This window comes from Podarcis muralis, chromosome 14 (assembly GCF_964188315.1).
Source record: "Podarcis muralis chromosome 14, rPodMur119.hap1.1, whole genome shotgun sequence".
Taxonomy (NCBI): domain Eukaryota; kingdom Metazoa; phylum Chordata; class Lepidosauria; order Squamata; family Lacertidae; genus Podarcis; species Podarcis muralis.
Window position 1 is genome coordinate 36,610,902 of NC_135668.1, and position 20,491 is coordinate 36,631,392.

At 49.5% G+C, this 20,491-nt stretch overlaps 1 protein-coding gene across 4 annotated transcripts in view; it reads left to right on the forward strand.

Moving 5' to 3' along the window:
* SEPTIN12 (septin 12) overlaps nt 1-20,491 on the forward strand; it is a 72,512-nt gene that overhangs the window by 15,788 nt on the left and 36,233 nt on the right. For 2 of the 4 annotated variants that reach the window (XM_028705772.2, XM_028705773.2), the window contains one exon: nt 562-1,929. In XM_028705772.2, coding sequence (XP_028561605.2) covers nt 562-1,929 — 1,368 coding nt within the window. Of the gene's footprint in view, nt 1-561; nt 1,930-16,526; nt 16,548-17,622; nt 17,819-20,491 lie in introns of those variants that run through there. The other 2 variants (XM_077918399.1, XM_028705776.2) reach the window with 2 other exon arrangements.

The window sequence follows — 20,491 nt, forward strand, 5'->3', positions numbered from 1 at the left end:
CCCCAGCCACTCTGGGCGGCTTCCAACAAAACACTAAAATACAAGAACCTATTAAACATTAAAAGCTTCCCTAAACAGGGCTGCCTTTAGATGTCGTCTAAAAGTTTGGTAGTTATTTTTCTCTTTGACATCTGGTGGGAGGGCGTTCCACGGGGCGGGCGCCACTACCAAGAAGGCCCTCTGCCTGGTTCTCTGTAACTTGGCTTCTCGCAGCAAGGGAACCGCCAGAAGGCCCTCGGCGCTGGACCTCAATGTCCGGGCAGACTGGGAAAGGCGTGCGACCCTCCGAAAGGTTCTTGAGTTGACACTCTGCACTCCAGTGACAGCTGCACTGAAACCTTGGATACCTGAACTGTTTTCTATGGAGCAGCAATCACTTCTCCACCAGGGAAGAAGGTGAAATCTGCATGTGTTCTGTCCGCTTTTGTCTCTGGGCACCAACCACCACTGTCATTTGGCCCTCAGAAGGATTTGCGGCCCTTAGGGCTGGAAAAAGAACATGGTCCTTTGCATTCTGAGTGCTTGTCTGCCTAACGGGTAACTTCCTCTTATCTTCTGCAGCCCTCAAGAGGTCCTTTGATATGGAAGATGCTGAAGAGGTGAAGGCTTTCCCACCTTCCTCCCCACCTAGGTCGCCCCTCGGCCCAAGCCCACCTGGTGGCATCCACTCCACAGGCAACGGAGAAGGGAAAAGGTTGGGGCCCCCTATCCAGCCCATGTACCAAGCCCACATCAGCCTGAGCTCCAGCCCCAGCCCAGCCCACAGCCCCATTCTCAAGTCAAGAATCGGGAGCAGTCTGTCTTTCAACCGAGGCACCACCCACCCGCCTCGGGCCAATGGCACCAACCTCAACAGGGTCTCGTCCTTCCAAACACGGCTAAACCCCAACGGGCTCTCTTCATCCTTGGGGCCAGAAAGCGACAATGAGAGCCTCCACAGCTCTTCCTCCAGCTTAGAGTGCCCTGTGGCCTCTAAAGGCCCTCGGAGCAGCACCCAGCAATCCGAATCTCTGGGAATCGGGGCCTCCCACCTCCCTAGTCCCATCCTCAAGAAGTTCTCCTCTTACGGCAACGTCTTCCATGCTGAGGTGGGCCGACCCATCCGGCACGTCTCCAAGGCCACCGCCAACCACAGCTCATTGCCATCACTTGACCTGCACATTGCTGAAGACCAGGGACCCAGCCCGACGCTCTGCTCCACGCCAAACATGGACCCTGCCATCCTTCGGAGCTCCGGCAAACACAACTGCGTCTCCCCACTGCCGAAGAACAGCCTTCTGATAAGAAAGGAGTCCCCCGTTCCTCCATTGGAGGTAAGCCAGTTGGCAACTGGGAGCCCTCCTGGTGTGGTCCCCAGGCAGACGACGAAGTTGCAGAAATTTCCCATCAGCCTGGATGGATTGATTGGGAAGACTCCGGAGAGTATCGTCCCAGCAGTGGTGACTGACTCTAGGCCCAGACCGCTATCTAAGGCACAGCTTCAGGTGAGTCTTGGCACCAGCCCCGGACTGTCCCACCAACCCCAAGAAGTAGCCGGGGAGGATAAAGCTGTCGTCAAGGACAGTGTTTCCCTGCCGCCATCTTCTGGAACAGTTTCAGGGATAGGAGGCAGTGAGGGTTTGGCAGTAGCGCCTCAGGCTGCTTCCTTCCGGCTGGTGTCAGAGCCTCGCATAGCACAGGTCACTTCTCAGCCCTCCTCTCTCGGGTACCAAGCGACGGTGCCTCCGCAAGGTATCCCAGCTGTGCCCATCCTGAGAGAATGCAGCGGTGCCCCGGCTGAGAGGATCGACTCAGCTTTCTCCCAAGAGGCCTCCAAGCTTCAGACTCTGCCGTCGTCTTCTTGCACAAGGGAAGGTCTCCTTGTGGGAACAAACAGGCCTCTAGAGGTGTCCCTGGAGAAGAAGGATTTACAAGACATATTGAAGGAAGGTAAGTGGAGTCACTGCATAAGTTTTGCCTGGATTAAAAAAATAAATAAATCCCTAATGCTCTTCCTCTGGTAAAAACTGTTCAGGGATTTTGAGAGCCTCCAAAAGAGGTTCAGTAGTTTCGGGAGAGCTTATTTGGTGCCTCCCAGTTGCGGTTTTAATTTCTGCAGTGGTATGTTGAGGTCGCTGTGGAATTAAAGGCCACCCTCACGCCATACTTTTCAAACCACTGTGATACCACTTTAAACTGCCATGGCTTCCCCCAAACAATTCTGAGAGCTGCAGTTTGTTAAAAGGTGCTGAGGGTTTTTAGGAGACTGCAGTTTCCCTCGCAGAGCTGCTATTCACAGAGCGGCTTAACAGTCAATTCCTCTTCCCAGGAAACTTTAAAAATTGTAGCTCTATGAGGGAAATAGAGGCCTAGCGACTATCAGCACCCTTAACAAACTACAGCTCTGGGGATACTTTAGGGAAGGCATGGCCAAACTTGGTCCTCAATGTGTTTTGGGGACTACAACTCCCATCATCCCTGACCACTGATCCTGTTAGCTAGGGATGATGGGAGTTGTAGTCCCAAAACATCTGGAGGGCCAAGTTTGGCCGTGCCTGCTTTAGGGGAAGCCATGGCTCTTTAAAGTGGTAGCATAGTGGTTTAAATGTATGGTGCAGCAGTGAGAGAAGATGAGGGACCAAAGCAAAAATTAGTGATGGTGGTGGCCCTGACTAGTGATGCCTGGTGCTGGCATCTCAGTGCTGACACCTGCTGTCCAGGTCCAGCTGTGTGGGGAAAGGCTGCTGGTTGTTTGTGACAAAGGGGAGGTGCTCTGTATGTGCCCAGGGGCACTTTACTTCCTTTTCTGTTTCCCCCAGTTCAGAAAGCTGAGCTATGTAGCTTAGCCTCACTCCAGAACCTGCCATTTATAGTACACACAGAGAGATTCCTTTGCAGTTTCATCTTCTCACACCCTCCTTTGCCCCAGGCAATGAATTTTTAACCCAACATCGCATTTAACGTCTCTCTCTCTCCAAAACCTGCAGAAGAGGTATGAGCCCCACCCAAGGAAGGGAACAAAAAGTCACACGTTTTGAGGGGCGTCCGTTCCTCGCTCTCTGTTCTCGGCTCTGTCTGTGGCATATGGAGTTGATTTCAAGCAACCATTGCTTCTGGAAAGAGACCATCAGCAGCGCTTCTCAGTCTTTACCTCCTTGCCCCAACCCCTCTGGCTGCAAAGTGTCTCACTTCCACTTGAGAGAGTGGGGGAGAGAGGGGCTGCTTCACCCAGGACCAGTGGCCTGGTGGTGTGATTTTGCAGGACACGAGTCCATCATGACAGCTCACAGCCACGCGTCTCACAAGAAATCAGACAGTGTAGGCAGGTGTGTTGGTTCAGTATTACACACAAAGAGACAGTAGTACGTAGCACAATACCTAATTTATTAAGACTAGCATGACTGCAATCCTTACGTATATTTCCCTGGAAGTAATTGCCGCTGGAACTCAGGAGTGGCTGGTTCCTGTTGCATCGGTGCAACTTGTAAAACCCTTGAGCTTCCCACTCCTGTCCATTGTTAATATTTTTTCCATTGAGTTTTCTAAAAAGAAAACAAGAAATACGATCGATCAATACAAACTAAGTCATAATCAGTCAAGGCAACGTGTTCTGTGCAGGAAAGGGGGAGAAGGGGAAGGGGGAAATGTCTGGTAGCACAAACCAACCCAGTGCTTGAACATTCAAGCAAAAAAGGAATTTATCTATCAGAGAACTTCCCATCTTTCTTGTGTTGATGGAAGGCCACCTTCTCTTCCGCTTCCAGTTGAGACATAACCTCCATAGCCCTTGGCCCCATGGCTGTTCCCACGCCGCCCACCTCCATACACACCAATCCCCAATAGCTCAGAGGTAGAGCATCTCCTTTGCATGCCGAAGGACCCAGGTTCAATCCCCAGCATCTTCAGGTAGGGATGGGAAAGAAGACTCAATAGTGAGCTAGTCTGGGCCCAATGGCCTGACTCAGTACAAGACAGCTGATCATGTTCCTATTTAAATCAGCCCTTTGTTCAGAACCCTGAAGACATGGTTTCTTTTTAGGGGGAGGGCTGCAACCCTGTGGTGGAGCACATGTGTTGCTTGCAGAAAATCACCAGCCTATGTAGATAGTGACGGGAACAAAGGCTGCTGCCTGGAGAGCCACTGCCAGGCAATGCCAGCACTACTGAACTAAAAGGAACCAATGGCATGACTTGGTTAATAATAATAATAATAATAATAATAATAATAATAATATGAAAGACCTACACTTGCTCCTAGTACATTTCCAAGCACAATTCAAAGTGTTGGTGCTGACCTTTAAAGCCCTGAACGGCCTCGGTCCAGTATACCTGAAGGAGCGTCTCCATCCCCATCGTTCTGCCCAGACACTGAGGTCCAGTGCTAAGGGGCCCAGAGACAAAAGCGGACAAAACAACACATGCAGATTTCACCTTCTTCCCTGGTGGAGAAGTGAATGCTGCTCCATAGAAAACAGTTCAGGTATCCAAGGTTTAAGTGCAGCTGTGACTGGAGTGCAGAGTGTCAACTCAAGAACCTTTCGGAGGGTTGCACGCCTTTCCTAGTCTGCCCGGACACTGAGGTCCAGCGCCGAGGGCCTTCTGGCGATTCCCTCGCTGTGAGAAGCCAAGTTACAGGGAACCAGGCAGAGGGCCTTCTCAGCAGTGGCGCCCGCCCTGTGGAACGCCCTCCCACCAGATGTCAAAGAGAAAAATAACTACCAAACTTTTAGAAGACATCTGAAGGCAGCCCTGTTTAGGAAAGCTTTTAATGTTTAATAGGTTATTGTATTTTAGTGTTTTGTTGGAAGCCGCCCAGAGTGGCTGGGGAAACCCAGCCAGATGGGCAGGGTATAAATAACGAATTATTATTATTATTATTATTATTATTATTATTATTTATTAATACCCCGCCCTCCCCAGCCAGAGTCGGGCTCAGGGCGGCTAACACCAGTAAAATTACAATAAAAACATAATGGGGGTGGAAACAATTTAAAATACAGGTTAAAAATACAATTTAAAATGCAGCCTCGTTTTAATAGTAGCCCATAGATCAAAACCACAAGGGGAGGGAAACATAAGGATCGGACTGAGTCCAAACCAAAGGCCAGGCAGAACAGCTCTGTCTTGCAGGCCCTGCAGAAAGATGTCAAGTCCTGCAGGGCCCTAGTCTCTTGTGACAGAGCGTTCCACCAAGTCGTATCCAGCTTCCAAAGTTCCTGCGAGGATGCTGAGTGCTGAGGCATTCCCTGTCCGGATCCCCTGTGATACGCCAGCCTCTGTGGCCAGAGGCAGGGTTTCTCCAGCAGAGAGACATGAAAGGGGTTCCCCCAAAGGGCAGGAAGTTTGGAAGCCACTGCTTTTAAGACGAGCCACCCAGCTGTTTCCCCTGCAGGAATGAGGTGTGCAGCTGGACTATGAAGGTTGCTTGCAAGTCACTGAGGATCCTCCGTCTCCAAAATGTCAGACTTTCCCCCAAACCCATTATTCATCTCAGGGCCGCTCTAGGCTTCCTCTCTCTTCAGAGGACACCATGTAGGGGGAATCTGTCAATTTCAGCTTCACTCAGTTTCTCATGTTTCTAATCTTCACTTCTTCACATTTCTACATCACCCACACCCACACACCCCATCATGAAAATTCACCAGCATCTTCCTGTGAATTTCTCCCAACATATGCATTTTTGCTTCATGTGCACATTTCTGCAAGCTGTTTCCCCTTGTGCAATGCTTTTCTTTGTATGTTATGTCCACCAATATATACAGTGGTGCCTCGCAAGACGAAATTAATCCGTTCCGCGAGTCTCTTTATCTTGCGGTTTTTTCGTCTTGCGAAGCACGGCTATTAGCGGCTTAGCGGCTATTAACGGCTTAGCGGCTTTAAGAAAAAGGAAACAAACTCGCAAGAACTCGCAAGACGTTTCGTCTTGCGAAGCAAGCCCATAGGGAAATTCATCTTGCGGAACGACGGAAAACCCTTTCGTCTAGCGAGTTTTTCGTCTTGCGAGGCACCACTGTATGTGTTTTATGCACAGTTTACCCACATATATGGATATTTTGGCAATGCATTACATGGCCGCAGGCCGCAGAAATGCATTGCAAGATTTGGAGAAGTGCAAATTTTGGAAGACAGCCTTGTTTCGCTTTGCATATTGTTTTTGGAAAGGGTGGGTTAGGGAGGTTCGCCTTTAGATGCAGAGTGAATGACTTTCTCCCCATCACTAGAGAGGACACTGGGTCACTTGGAGAGAAGGCCAGGCCTTGGGCCACTTTTAAAGTCTGCTGCCTGTTCTCCCTTCCCTCGGGGTCAGCCATAGTTTCTGCTCATAGCTTTTCGATGAGGCAGATCTCGGTCAGTGTCTGGATGGAAACTGGAGGAAGTTTACTTTCCAGAGCTTCCTCATATTTGAGGCATTAGGAGGACAAAGCGGTTCTCTGTTCCAGTTTCTTCTGTGTCATGTTGGCTGCACAGCCTCTTGTCTCTTGAGTTTTGGAATGTGCTGGGTCTCTCCCCTCACAGACTGCTCAGATAGAAACAGACCCAAAAAAATCAGCCTAGTCTGGTATCCTGTTTTCCCACAGCGGTCAGCACAATGCCTTGGGGAAGCCCAATAGTCAGTGATATACTGTCCCTGCAGCTGGAGGTTCCCTCTAACTGTTAGGCATGATCCAGAGCCCCAAGCAAAATTTCATTTACATTTCCAAGCCTCCACTGATTTTTGGCAGCAGTGGAAATAAATCAAATTAGCAGCAGACCCAGCGCCATGGTGGGTGGAACTCAGTACTCTGCTGAGGATGCAAAGCGCCTCTTCATCAGTCATCAGAATGATCGTTTGATGAGTAGAGAGGAGGCAATAGTTGGGGTTCCTTTGTGCATCCATCATGTGAGAGAGTGTGGATGGACACACCCACTTTTGGCCACACCTATCATTATCAAACAGCCAATGGGCAGATGACCAAGACTGAATGCTGCCCTCAGACCAAAAGAGATTAGCTGCCTGTCAGTGTGGACAATACTGAGCTAGAAAGACCAGTGGTCAGACTCTGTATAAGGTAGCTCCTTAGGTTTCCTATGTGCCCGCCATGATGTGCCAGTGGTCATCACTACATCTTGTGGCCCAGAGTTCCATAAGTTATTTACTGAAAACGTTCTTCCTTTTGCCCACCCTGAGTCTCCTGCAAATGATGGCCCTAAAATCTAGTTAGGGGAGGAGGGGAAATGTCACTCTATCTCAGGCATAGGCAAACTCGGCCCTCCAGATGTTTTGGGACTACAGTTCCCATCATCCCTGACCACTGGTCCTGTTAGCTAGGGATCATGGGAGGCCAAAAACATCTGGAGGGCCGAGTTTGCCTATGCTTGCTCTATCTACTTCGTCCATGCCTGCATGATCAACTTCAGTAATGTGCCTTTTTACACCTTTATTTTTATAAACTTTTTTAAAAAAGGCTCAAATACTTTGTCCTGTTACCACAAGGCAGGTGCTCAAATGCCTTACCTTAGATCGTTTTGCTTGCCCTTTTCCACTTCCCCAATATTATTTGAAGATGGAGCCAACCCTGAACTGTACATACAGGGTTGTGGCCAGTGCTGGTCCTACTCAGAGTAGCCCTATTGAAATGAATGGCTGTAGCTCATTTAAGTCAAGTACCTTAAATGTGTTTACTCTGAGTAGAACTAAATTAGGATACAACCCACAGTGTTCCAAATGGGACTGCTCCATTCACACAACCTGGCTGGTAGGTGTTTGTCTGTCTCAAGGTCTGTGCCACCCTGCTTGCTCTGTTTCTCTCCCCCACCCACCCACATTATCCCCTAGAGCTTCCCCTTCACCACAGAGGTTGGTTAAACCCTTCTGGCCACCCAGTTTATTTATTTCTTACCCACAATACTCCAGTGGCAGAAGTTCCAGAGCATTGCATTTTGGGAAAACTATGGCGTCTAAGGGGACGCGGGTGGCGCTGTGGGTTAAACCACAGAGCCTAGGACTTGCTGATCAGAAGGTCGGTGGTTCAAATCCCCGTGATGGGGTGAGCTCCCGTTGCTCGGTCCCTGCTCCTGCCAACCTAGCAGTTCGAAAGCACGTCCAAGGGCAAGTAGATAAATAGGTACCACTCCGGCGGGAAGGTAAACGGCGTTTCCGTGCGTTGCTCTGGTTTGCCAGAAGCGGCTTAGTCATGCTGGCCACATGACCTGGAAGCTGTACACTGGCTCCCTCGGCCAATAAAGCGAGATGAGCACCGCAACCCCAGAGTCGGCCACGACTGGACCTACTGGTCAGGGGTCCCTTTACCTTATGGTGGTGTCCAGGGTGGAAAGATCTTGGCAGGCCCCACCAAAAGGTGGATCTAAGGGAGTGTGTGACCAGCACAGCCACACCAGGGACACCGCAGCTATGACATCCAATGGAAGGCGAGAGGCAGGGGGCACAGGATTTTGGCGTCCCACAAGGCATTGCTGAAATCTGAGACGCCAAGGTCTGCCACTGGCCCCCCAACCACCACTGGCTGGACCTCCAAGTGCCCAAGCGTGACAAGCGGCGACGCCTGATCCGTGGGAAACAGTACAGTACACAAAGACACACACCTGGAAAACCAGAGTTTATCAGGGGTAATGGTGGAATGAGTCAGATCAAGCACCGAGCTCTCTGCTTCAACCCGCCTTCAGCAACTTATCATCTGTCTTCATCCTCAAACGAGCTCTTTATCGTAAGTGTTTGTTTGCCCAGATGAGGCAGGTTAGGACAAAAAAAAAACGCTTGTTTCTTTTGCGGATCCTCAGGCTGGGCTGTTGTTTGGGACACAATGATTTTGTACCGATGCCAGCTCTGATTGTGTGTGTTCCCTCTCTCTCTCCCTCCAATACACACAAACACCATTTTTCTTGATTCTCCTCGTTTCCTTGGCTTGGGGACAAGTTCTGAAGTCTTTTTTTACTCCACCCTGCAACTAGAGGAGGTGGCAGGTGTCCAAATAGTATTTCTTAAGATGTTTTAACACCTACCTAAGCAACAGAAGGGAACAGCTGTGTACTCACTCAAGGTGAAGTTGGGCAGGGAGTCGGTGGAAATTCTTTGTTGACAATGGGCTCCTCCAGACATGTTCCCAGTGTGGAGATGTGGGGAGGGACCCCCTTCCACACACCCCACGTACAATAAAACTTGCTATTAACAGAGCCGATCAGAAGGTCAGCGGTTCGAATCCCCGCGATGGGGTGAGATCCCGTTGCTCGGTCCCTGCTCCTGCCAACCTAGCAGTTCGAAAGCACGTCAAAGTGCAAGTAGATAAATAGGTACCACTCTGGCGGGAAGGTAAATGGTGTTTCCGTGCGCTGCTCTGGTTCGCCAGAAGTGGCTTAGTCATGCTGCCCACATGACCCGGAAGCTGTACACCGGCTCCCTCGGCCAATAAAGCGAGATGAGCGCCGCAACCCCAGAGTCGTCCGCGACTGGACCTAATGGTTAGGGCTCCCTTTACCTTTACCTTCCTTGCAGACCCACATCTCCTCACTATTTATAGGCCCTTCCCACCTGTTCTAAATGAGAGCGGGCAGTTTCATGCAGACACATGCGGTGGAGGCCCTTGGTCTATGTCCTGCAACAGCCTTCGCCAACCTGGTGCTCTCCAGAGGTTTTGGGCACCAGTTCTAAACTGCCCCAGCCAGCGGCCTACCTGGAGATGCTGGAGATCTCTGAAAAAGAAAGGATTAACAAGATTTGATTAAATCAGGGATAGAGGACCTGTCTTCCAGATTTTGCTGGACTCCCAACTACAGATCAGGGAGAAATTCATTGGGTTCAAATTTTAATATCGATGCCCAGTGGCAGAGCACGTGCTTTGCATGCAAAGGTCCCAGGTTCAGTCCTCAGCATCTCCAGGTAGAGCTGAGCCAGATCCCTGCCTAAAATCCTGGAAAGCCACTGCCAGCCTGGGTAGACAGTACCAGGCTAAATGTACCTGTGGCCTGCCTCAGTTTAAGGCAACATCCTCTCTTCCTTACCGATATACAATCCATTCGAAATTCACACTTTGTGTGTTGGAATGCAGTTCTCCAACCAAAGAATGTGTCCTATGGAAAACAGCAACATGCATTCTAGTAGGGGGTGTGTGCTTATAAAAATGCATGAACTAGGCAAAACTGCAAACAAAAATGGGTATATTTAGGAGATGTGTGCATGGAAACGTATACAATTTTTTGTGCGGGCTTTAAAAAAAATGCAAATGCGCACTGAAACAGTAAAGGTAAAGGGACCCCTGACCATTAGGTCCAGTCGTGGCTGACTCTGGGGTTGCGGCGCTCATCTCGCTTTATTGGCCGAGGGAGCCAGCGTACAGCTTCCGGGTCATGTGGCCAGCATGACTAAGCCGCTTCTGGCAAACCAGAGCAGCGCACGGAAACGCCGTTTACCTTCCCTCCGGAGCGGTACCTATTTATCTACTTACACTTTGATGTGCTTTCGAACTGCTAGGTTGGCAGGAGCAGGGACTGAGCAACAGGAGCTCACCCCGTCACGGGGATTCGAACCGCTGACCTTCTGATCGGCAAGACCTAGGCTCTGTGGTTTAACCCACAGCGCCACCCGCGTCCCTCGCACTGAAACAGAATGAGCCATAATTAAGATGGGAGAAGTTAGGAACTAAGAGAGAGTTTGCAGTTGCAGCCAATGGTGAGGGATGGCAGGAGATGTCCACCAACATGTGGAGGGCCACAGGTTTCCCAACCGCTGGACTAAACCTTGGATATGGAGGAAAAGCAGGAGCCCGTAAACACATCCCAGGGAATGTGAGGCAAGGAGCTCTCGGCTTCCTTGTGTCTCTGAGGGAGACAGACAGCGAGAAAGAATGTCTCAGCAAAGCATCCCCATAAGCCTATTATGGCCTTCTGTGGGGAGCGCTCTGATTAAGCCTGCATCAGTGATTAAATCTTTGTTAATTGAGCACAGCCCTGGGATTACTCCTTGGCTGCTTGGGAAACAAACCATCTCCAATTACTCCCTGTCTGCAGGGGACCATTAACCTGCGACGTCCTCTCTTAATAAGTTGCCTTTTAATGTGGGCACACTGTCATGGCCCAGCTGTTTCTGCTTCGTTGTGGTTATGCTTTTAATAACCCGCCTCTTGATTGGGCTTCCCTTTCCACGCAGGAGCAGGCAGGCAGGCAGGCGGAAGAAGAGTGGAACCACAGCCCTGTGTTTGCTGTTTCCCCCACCACACCCCTCCTACCATTTGTCTAACTAAAGCTTGGAGTCAGATATCTTCCCTGAGGATTGTAGAGTTTGAAAGGACCACAAGGGCCTTCTAGTCCAACCCTCTGCAATTCAAGAAGGTTTTGCCCAATGTGGGGCTTGAACCCACAGCCCTGGGATAGTCTCATGCTCTTCCATCTGAGCTATCCTAGAGCTGAGCACAACCCAAGAAATGCCAAGTGCCTAGCATCTAAATATTTGTTTAAAATATGCCACCATTCCACTTTAAATTTTACAAAGCAGGGTGAGGGCTGGACTGTGAGGGTGAATGGGGCGCTGCCCCACCAACCTCAGTCTGCCCTCAGCCAGATCTCACCTGCTTGCCTTCTTACAAATATCCAGTCCAGGAAATGGTGGCACTGCCTGCCATCCTCCTCCTCCTCAGTCTCCATGTTGCCCCTTGTAGAACTCTGCAGGGAGGAGGAAGGTGTGGGCAAAGTTAGAATTAGTTGGCTTCGCCTGTCACTGGCTCTGGCGCCACCTACTGTTGGGCTCCCTGCCTGCCACCCTACCAGTCCCAGTGGGCACCTCTGGACATTACTGCTCGGGATTATCCATGCCAAGCAGGTGTTTCATAATTGACCAGGCACCTCAGGCCTCCTGGGAAGGTTATCTTGGCCAAAATGCATACTTGATTGTTGGGGAAAGCCCATAGAGCTCCAAAGGACATTGACCTCACTCCCACTAATAGTGAACTCAAGTGGTTGAGTGCCAACAGAAATGCAGCCAAAGCAGGGTTACCAAGGGACAAGAGGAGGGGTCTTTATGCTTGGGGCAATTGTGAGGTTTGCAGAATGCTTCTTATTTTTTTCAGGGGTACCAAGGGAGCAGGCAAAGCAGATGCTCTTATCACTGAGCTACCATCCTTCTCTGTTGCGGGAGAATCCCTGTGTGTGTTAAACTCTGCCGCCCTACAGATTTGACAGGTGCAGGTGATACTTCCTGTCAATCACAGTTTGGCAAGAACCAAAAGCTTCGATGCTGAAATCAGCACCTTTGCTGCAAGGGAGGAGGCAATGTCACAGGTGCTTGATAAATCAGGAAATGATGCCCAGCACCAAGACTTGTTCCGCATGCAGACTGTGGGATTTCACACAGATATGAATCATCTTTCCTGGGAACAAGAGGCCATGAGTATGCCTCAGCAAATTCCTGGGAATGATAATGGAAAGGAGCATGACTCATGTGTTCATACGCAGATTTATATTCTTGACAGGCTGGTGGATTTTACCCTCAGCTTGTGGAAGCTCCTAGACAGATCCCTTCAATCCTGCGTCTGTCCCTAAATACCTGCACTAACTCTTCGGAATGCCAGCAAGCCTATTAACTCACCTGCAGAATCCAAATGCCTCTGGCTCAGATAATTGGCTTCTGTTTTTGTTTTGGGTTTTTTGGTCAATATTATCAAATGCAGGAATGTTATTGTCCATTTGATTACAATACTCTTTTTTTAAAAAAAAAAGTTTTATTGTAAATTGCTGTATGCATGCCACAGGCTTACCTTTTATTTTTTAGGCCACTTTGACTTTCTGTTTTTGTTTTCCTCCTCCATTCATTACTCATGAGCTGTGTAAACACCATACATTTAAAGCATATTCTCCCCACTGGGAACTGTAGTTCACCCTTCATGGAGCTGTGATCCCCAGTGCACTTAACAAACTACAATTCCCAGGATTATTTGCTGGGATGGGGGAGATTACTTTAAATGCATGATGTGCACACTGTCACAGGGAGGGAATAACATTCTCTTGAGAATTGCAGTCCATCAACATCTGGGAACCTAAGGGTGAAAAACACAGTGCTAAGGTGCACACAGAATCCAGCGTAGCTTGCCTGAGTACATCCATTATCTTAAATGTGTGGTGTGTCTGTGGTTTTTTAAAATTTTTATTATTTAATGAATGACATACACAAACAGCCCCAGCCTGGAGCTTCAGACAGAGGATGTGCCTAATGCCAAGGGAGTTACCCAGGAGGAAACAGTCAGAGCCGCTATAGCTTTCCAAGTCTGCTCCAAAGACACCCGTAGGGCCTGGGGCCAGGCGGTCTCCCTTTAAGAGGAACAACCGGTCATGGTCTCAGAGATTCCTAGCAACCGTGTTGCATCACACCTGTGTTGTGATTCACCTCCGCAGCCGCCTCTTGGCAGAGTTGATTTAGTAGCAGACGCAAGGAAGGAACAGGGTTTCCCAAGGGTGTCTGAGGAATGAGGGACATGGTCCTGCTGGAGCTGTGTGGGGAAGATGGCATGAAGGAAGGTAGGAAGCCGGGTGTTCAGCGGGGAGCAGAAAGGGCCAGGTGATGTCTCAGGTCTCTGCCAGTCCTCCAGGTTCCAGTCATCTATGGTTGCCACCCCTTCCATTTTTATCCTCATGACAACCATGTCAGGTAGGCTTGGCGATGGGTAGGCAAACTTAAGGCCCAGGGGCCAGATCCGGGCCAATCGCCTTCTAAATCCCCGCAGACAGTCCGGGAATCAGCGTCTTTTTACAATGCTTTTATTTAAAATGCATCTCTGGGTTATTTGTGGGGCATAGGAATTTGTTCATTTCCCCCCCAAAAATATAGCCCATCTCCCCACAAGGTCTGAGGGACAGTGGACCAGCCCCCTGCTGGAAAAGTTTGCTGACCCCTGGGCTAGGCTATGCCGAGACAGTGAGTGGACTGAGGTCACCCAGCAGGCTTTGTGGAAGAGAGGATTTAAAACAGGGCCCCTCTCCCACCCACCCAACCTTCCTCCTAGCGTGATTCTGTAAGCCAGGGATTGGGGAACCTGCGGCTTTCCAGAAACTGATGGGCTCCATCAGCCCCCAACCATCCTGGCCAGGGAGTGGTCAGGGGGTGACGGGAGCCCAGCAACATCTGAAGGGCCACGGATTAGCCACCCCTGCTGTCACCATTATGGGCTGGCATAATGGTTAGAGCAGTGTTTCCCAAACTTGGGTCTCCAGCTGTTTCTGAACTACAGTTCCCATCGTCACTGACCACTGGTCCTGCTAGCTAGGGATGGTGGTAGTCTGAAAACAGCAGGAGACCCAGGTTTGGGAAACACTGGGTTTGAGTATTGGACTAGGAGCTGGGAGAGCAGCAGGTCCCTGGCTCGCCACTTTAAGGCCAGTGGTGTGGATAGTGGGTGTTATCTTTGTCTGGTTGGCCAAGTCTGCCTTCCTAAATGTCTGCCGTTGCTTTGACTTCATTCATGGGCTAAAGGCACTGAGAAGTGGGAGCAGGCTGTTTTGTCATTTAAAAAAATCAAAAATTGAGGAGAGTGCTTGCACATTTTGCCTCATTTTTTTATTCATTTTCCTTTTTCATTCATTACATACATCTCATATCCATAACATTTTCTATACATTCCTCCCTCCCTCCCCTTCTGGGCTTCCCCCAACTTCCATTTCTGGTTTGTTTCTCCTTTCACCCACTTTGCTGCTTCCTAAAAGAAAATAATACTAATAACAACATCAAACCTTAAAACCGCAAAACATAAAACCTTAAATCATAAAAATAAAATACACCATCCTATTTCTCTATCTTCCACACAGCTTCTAATGCTAATGATGCGAATGGTTATTTAAATACTGCCATTATTATTATTAGGTTCTAATAACGTTAACAGCTTAACTCTTAAAAATATATTAAAGCTGGGAATCTGAAGATTATGGTTTACTCAGACTGCCCCCCCCACACACTTGCTGCCTCCTGTAGGTGCCCATGGTATTGGGTCTAAGACAGGGGTCAGCAACCTTTTTCAGCCATGGGCCGGTCCACCGTCCCTCAGACTATGTGGGGGGGGGCCAAACTGTATTTTTAAAAAATAATAATGAATTCCTTTGCCCCACAAAGAACCCAGAGATGCATTTTAAATAAAAGGACACATTCTACTCATGTAAAAACACACTGATTCCCGGACCGTCTGCGGGCCGGATTTAGAAGGTGATTGGGCTACATCCGGCCCCCGGGCCTTAGTTTGCCTATATCTGGTCTAAGAGCATAAGAAGTTTTTTGCAGGATCAGGCTCCAATGTCCTGTGACTAATGAGATTGAAATATACTCGGAGTCGAGAGTGGATTTCATGCTCTTTATTCAGCTCATAATGGTGAGGAGGAATGGAAGTTCCCCCACAATATCTGCTTTATAGACATTATTTACACAATGGGCTGCACGTGATTGGCTAATTCCGCGATTCTCCTGTAGGCCAATCAGGTTGTGGATTCACTTCCACCTGGAGCTGGATTGGGTGGCTCCTGCGGACCAATCATGCTGCTGCATTGTTCTAGGACCAATCAGACTGCTGCATTTTGGATCCTATTGTTCTAGGACCAATCAGACTGCTGCGTTTTGAAACCTATTCAACTCAGTACATAACAGATGCACACAGGAAGCTCCCAGGCAGGACTTGGGGGAAGCAGAACTCTCCCCTCCTTTGGTTTCCAGCAACTGGCATTCAGAGGCTTTCTGCCTCCAGCAGTGGAGGTAGAACATTTAGCCCCCAGGACTAGGAGCCACTGATGAATGTGTCCAATCCTCTTTTAAAGCTACCCATGTTAGTGGCCATCACTGCCTCTTGTGGGAGCAAATTCCATATGTGGGAAGAAGCCTTTCGCCAAATCTTCCAAAATTCAGCTTGATTGGATGACCCCTCGTTCCAGGATCATGAGCAAGGGAGAAAGAAACTTTGCTCTGTCCACAATGTCCACATGATGCATAATTTTGCCCACCAACTTCTGCTGCAAGCGCAAACCAGTAGGGCTCCCACTCGGTGCAATAAGAGCCTGCTGGGTCAACCCAGGAGCCCATCAAGTCCAGCATCCTGTTCTTGACATGTCCCATGAGAAGACCACAAGAAGGGTCTGGCAGTGCTCTGCCCACTTGTGACTCCTGGCCAATGGCATTTAGAGGCATCCTGGTTCTGACAGTGGAGGTGGAATGTAGCCATTGTGGCTAGCGGCCATGAATAGCCTTCTCCTCCTTGAGGACCTCCTTGGAGCTCCCCCTTCCCTGCTATGTTCTCTCTGTTCTCGCCTTCTCCTAGCAAGATACAGCTCAGCACTCGCAATAGGAAAAAGAAACCGCAAGGCAGGAAGCTCCTTGTGACTTGCGCCCTGCCCACGGAAAGGGAGAAAAAAGAGCCTGGGTGTATTTCCCTCTGGGGACGACTCTCGGCTCCCACTGAGGGGCCAGCTCTACAGATTGCCACAAGAGGTGGCTGCCAGAGTCACGATCGCAGCTTCTGCGGTGTGGGCCTATCACAGCCTCCGGAGGAAGCAGGAGCAGGATTAGTCTCATTTGCACAGCACCATTGACTTTGTGGCACTACAAAAGACAGGTACGGCAGGTCCCTGCCCCAAGGAGCCTTCATTCTGAAAATGACAAAGCGTGGTAGGGGGAATGCAGGCAGGTGTGGGTAGGGAATAATAGGTGATTGGCTTCAGTTATGCACACTTTTGGCTTAGTTGCAAGAGGGTGTAGGGCTGGGGGGCGGGGCTTAGTTCCAGAGATCAAATGTGGTCCTCCAAACCTCTCTATGTGGCCCTCAGGACTCTCCCCACCACACATACACAGTCACAAATCCTCTCTCCAGACCATGCTCCTCGCTGGCTCTGCTTTGCCCCTTCCCTTTAATATTTCTGTCTGCTGGATCCTTGAACTCTGACAATACTTTTCCCCCCTCTGGAATTGTCATCCTTTGTCTGCTTGCAGAGAATCTTTATAGCATCATCATCAAATTGTTCCCATCCAATGTTTTCGGTCTTCTCCTCCCATCTCAGTTCAGGGCTGATTATTAGTAGCAATAATAATAGTTTTATTATTTATATGCTGCCCATCTAACTGGGTTGCCCCAGCCCACTCTGGGCAGCTCCCAACAAAATATTCAAAACACACAAGGGATTCATTGTTTTGAAATAATAATAAAATGCAGTTGCAGAACCAGCTTATTCAACATGCACAATTGCAGATTTTCTGCAATCGTGTTTTCATAATTTATTTTTCAAAAAAATTGGCACAGAGTGGATAAGATGCATTTGATTTTTTTAAAAAACCACATGCGCAAGAGAGCCACAAAGCACATTGCAATGTGAGCCTTGGCACCTCCCGCATAATGCTTGTGGGCAGACCTCCCCCAGCCCTTTCTTCACCTAAAAGTGGGCCAGGGCAACAAGAACAACATAATGATCATCTGGGCCGATTCTTTCCCTTTCCCTTTTCTTCAAAATGCAAACGAGGAGACAGGCTGGCTTGCACCAATTATATGCCCACACAAACGGGCAGACATCCTGCAAGGGCTTGTTCTCCTTGAATGAGAGCGGGGATCCCAGGAAAGGGGAGGGAGGGGGGAGCAGGAAGGATGATTACCATTCTGGTCATGTGTTCCAGGCAGCCTGGCTCCCGCTCTTGTTTGATCCCAATAGGGGAGCTGACAGAGGGGAGGGGACTCCTTCTCTGGCTCTGACAAGCATGAGGATGATTGGGAGCTGAAGGCAGAGGAGGAGGAAAAAGAGGTGCAGATCCTGGGCGCTCTGCTTATGGAATTGGGGAGCAGAGGGGGGACCCTTCGCTGGAGTCCCTGCAGCCTTCTTCTGGGCTGATAGAGAGGAGGTAGGAAGCTGGGCAGTGGATGTGCTTTTGGAGGGGCCTCTGTGAAGGAAGGCGGGGGGCTGGGACCTGGCAGACAAAGAACTCGAGGCGCTTGAGGACAAATGCCTGCTTCTCCTTTGTCTCCCAAGGTCCCTGCTTTTTCGGTGGCAGCTTGGCGCTCCAGGGGGCAAGATGGGTCTCCTCCCAGGAGCCATCCAGGGGGGTGGGTGTGTCTGCAGTCGCATGGCCATGGTGGGACCTGTGAAGCCCTTGTGAGCATCTCAATGCGGTCCTCGCCAGCATCCTTGGGGACCAGAAAGCAGGGATGCAGCATGTGCTGTGATGCTCAGGCCCAGCTAGAAGGGTTTTTGGGGTAGTATTCTGGTTCCAGGGTGCAGGCGCCCTGACAGAGGCCATTGTACAAACCTGGACATCCTTTCCCCTTCAGTGATCACGGTTTAAACTGCAGAGCAACTCGCTTCCCCCATCTGTATGTTGCAGGCAGTGCAAGGGCTGGCTGGGTGTGTAGCTCTTCTGGAAAAGCCAGTCCTCTCTCTCAGCTGTGGTGTTTTTCTCCATCTCTCTCTCCTGCTGGGCAGTCACAGGTCTTCAGTTCTATCTCACTCACACACACACACATCATTTATACAGTCCTTTTTTAAAAATTGTGGGCAAGTTTTTTGCTGTTTCTGTTTGTCCTTGCTAGTGTGCACAGCGAGGTGGCAGGGTGCTCTCCTCCTTGGGCAGTTGGAGAACAAAAGCTTGGAGTCACTTGCTGCAAACCACACAGCGAGTCTGTGGCTGAGGAGGTGGCCTTGGAACCCTGTCGCTTTCAGATCCGAATCTTGAGATGCGACCTTCTGCAACGTTACAGCCACATGCAAAATGTGTGTGTCGGGGGAAGGTTTCTAAGTGTAGGGTTCTGTATGCACCATACATTGAAAGCACCCCCCCACACACACACACACCCAAAAAAGAATCTTGGGAATTGTAGCTATCGTTCCCAGCACCGCTACCAATCTACAATTCCCAGGATTCTTTGGGATCCCAGGGATATTCTGTAAATGTGCTTTAAACGTATGGTGTTTATGCAGCCCCAGTTTCTTTATGGAGGGATTTTTAATTTTAGAATGGAATGCTCCCCAGTTCAAAGAAAAGAACGTCGGAGGAGGGGCACAGGTTCCCCATCCCTACCCTACCTTCAAATATTTTGTCCCATCCTTGTTTAATGTGGTTTAACATTTTGGTTCTTTCCCACTCATTCAATGCACACTTAACAGCTGTGATACCACTTTAAACAGCCATGGCTTCCCCCAAAGAATTCTGGGAGCTGTAGTTTGTTCAAGTTTGCTGAAAGCTGTTAGGAGACCTTTAGTCCTCTCACAGAGCTACAATTCTCAAAGAAGAGTTGATTGTTAAACTACTCTGCCAACGGTAGCTCTGGGAAGGGGCTAGAGAGTTCTCCTAATAACTGTTGGCACTCTTAAGAAACTACAGCTCCCAGAATTCTTTGGGGGAAGCCATGATGGTTTAAAATGGCGCCATAGTGGTTTTAAATGTGATGATGGCTCCTGCTTGCTTGGATAGGGGTGTGCGAGTGTGCATGGAATCTGCTAGCCTACTGCACAAAGGTAAGATTTGCATTTGTTGCTCCGCCCACTTTTGCACCTGGCCCCACCCGTGACTGGCATGCGGCCCTAAGAAAGTTGCATAGAGAGGTATGTGGCCCTTGGGGTGGAAAAAAATGTTCCCCACTCCTGGCCTAAACCCTATCCTGTGCTAGGTGGCTAACACATTTAATTGATTGATAGTTGAGGACAACGGCAATCCCGCATTGGCTGGCTGCCTCTGGCTACAAAAACTGTGGGTTTCCTTTGGCTTTCAGGCCACAAAACATACAGCTGGTGGGCTCCATAGGCTTGGTGATGTTACACATGTAAATCACATTTAGGAATAGTTAGCCAAAGGGATGCAGAGAGAATAAGGCTTGCCTCCCCGTGACAGTGTATTCTGTTTCCCCGGCATTTCTTAGGCTTAATTTGTGCATTATATTTGAGCTTTTGCACAAAGTGAAAGCCACTTGCGGAAATCTAGCAGCAAATCTTGTGGAAGCTTAGTGCTCATTTCCTGGTTAATTGCTTCCGGGGGAAATCCATTTGCAACCCCTTTAACCCAGAAAATCGCAGGTATGAAGTGATAAAATTGGGGCGGTGTAACGGCATGCAGTTGTTTCCTGCTGTATTCATGGGAGAAGAGCTGCAGACATGTGTGGAATAGATGGGGAGTAGCAATATTGTCCAGCGACGTTTGTTGTTGTGCCACACCACGCACGCTTGGCGTGAATGAAATTGAGTGTGTCCTGCCAGTTTATTGGTCAAACCGTGGCAGGTGCTGCAGTGTGAAAGGATGGTTGGAAAACAGGACAGAAGTGCTTGCATTATAATCAAGAAAACTAAAAAAATATTCCCCACATCTGAGTGTACCTTGAGTCTTGGGCAAAGGAGTCTCTTCTCCTTCAGTTAGGAATTCCTGAGGCAGTTGATGTTCTTGGTCCTCCCGTAGCAGAGAATTCCAGTGTTGCCAGGGCAATTCTTGGACCGGCCCAAGTACCTCCAGCTCCCACTCCATCCTTCCTGGCAAGAGCTGGACCACCCCTTTAGAGCACAGGTGAGTACACTGATCCTGGGCAGCTGA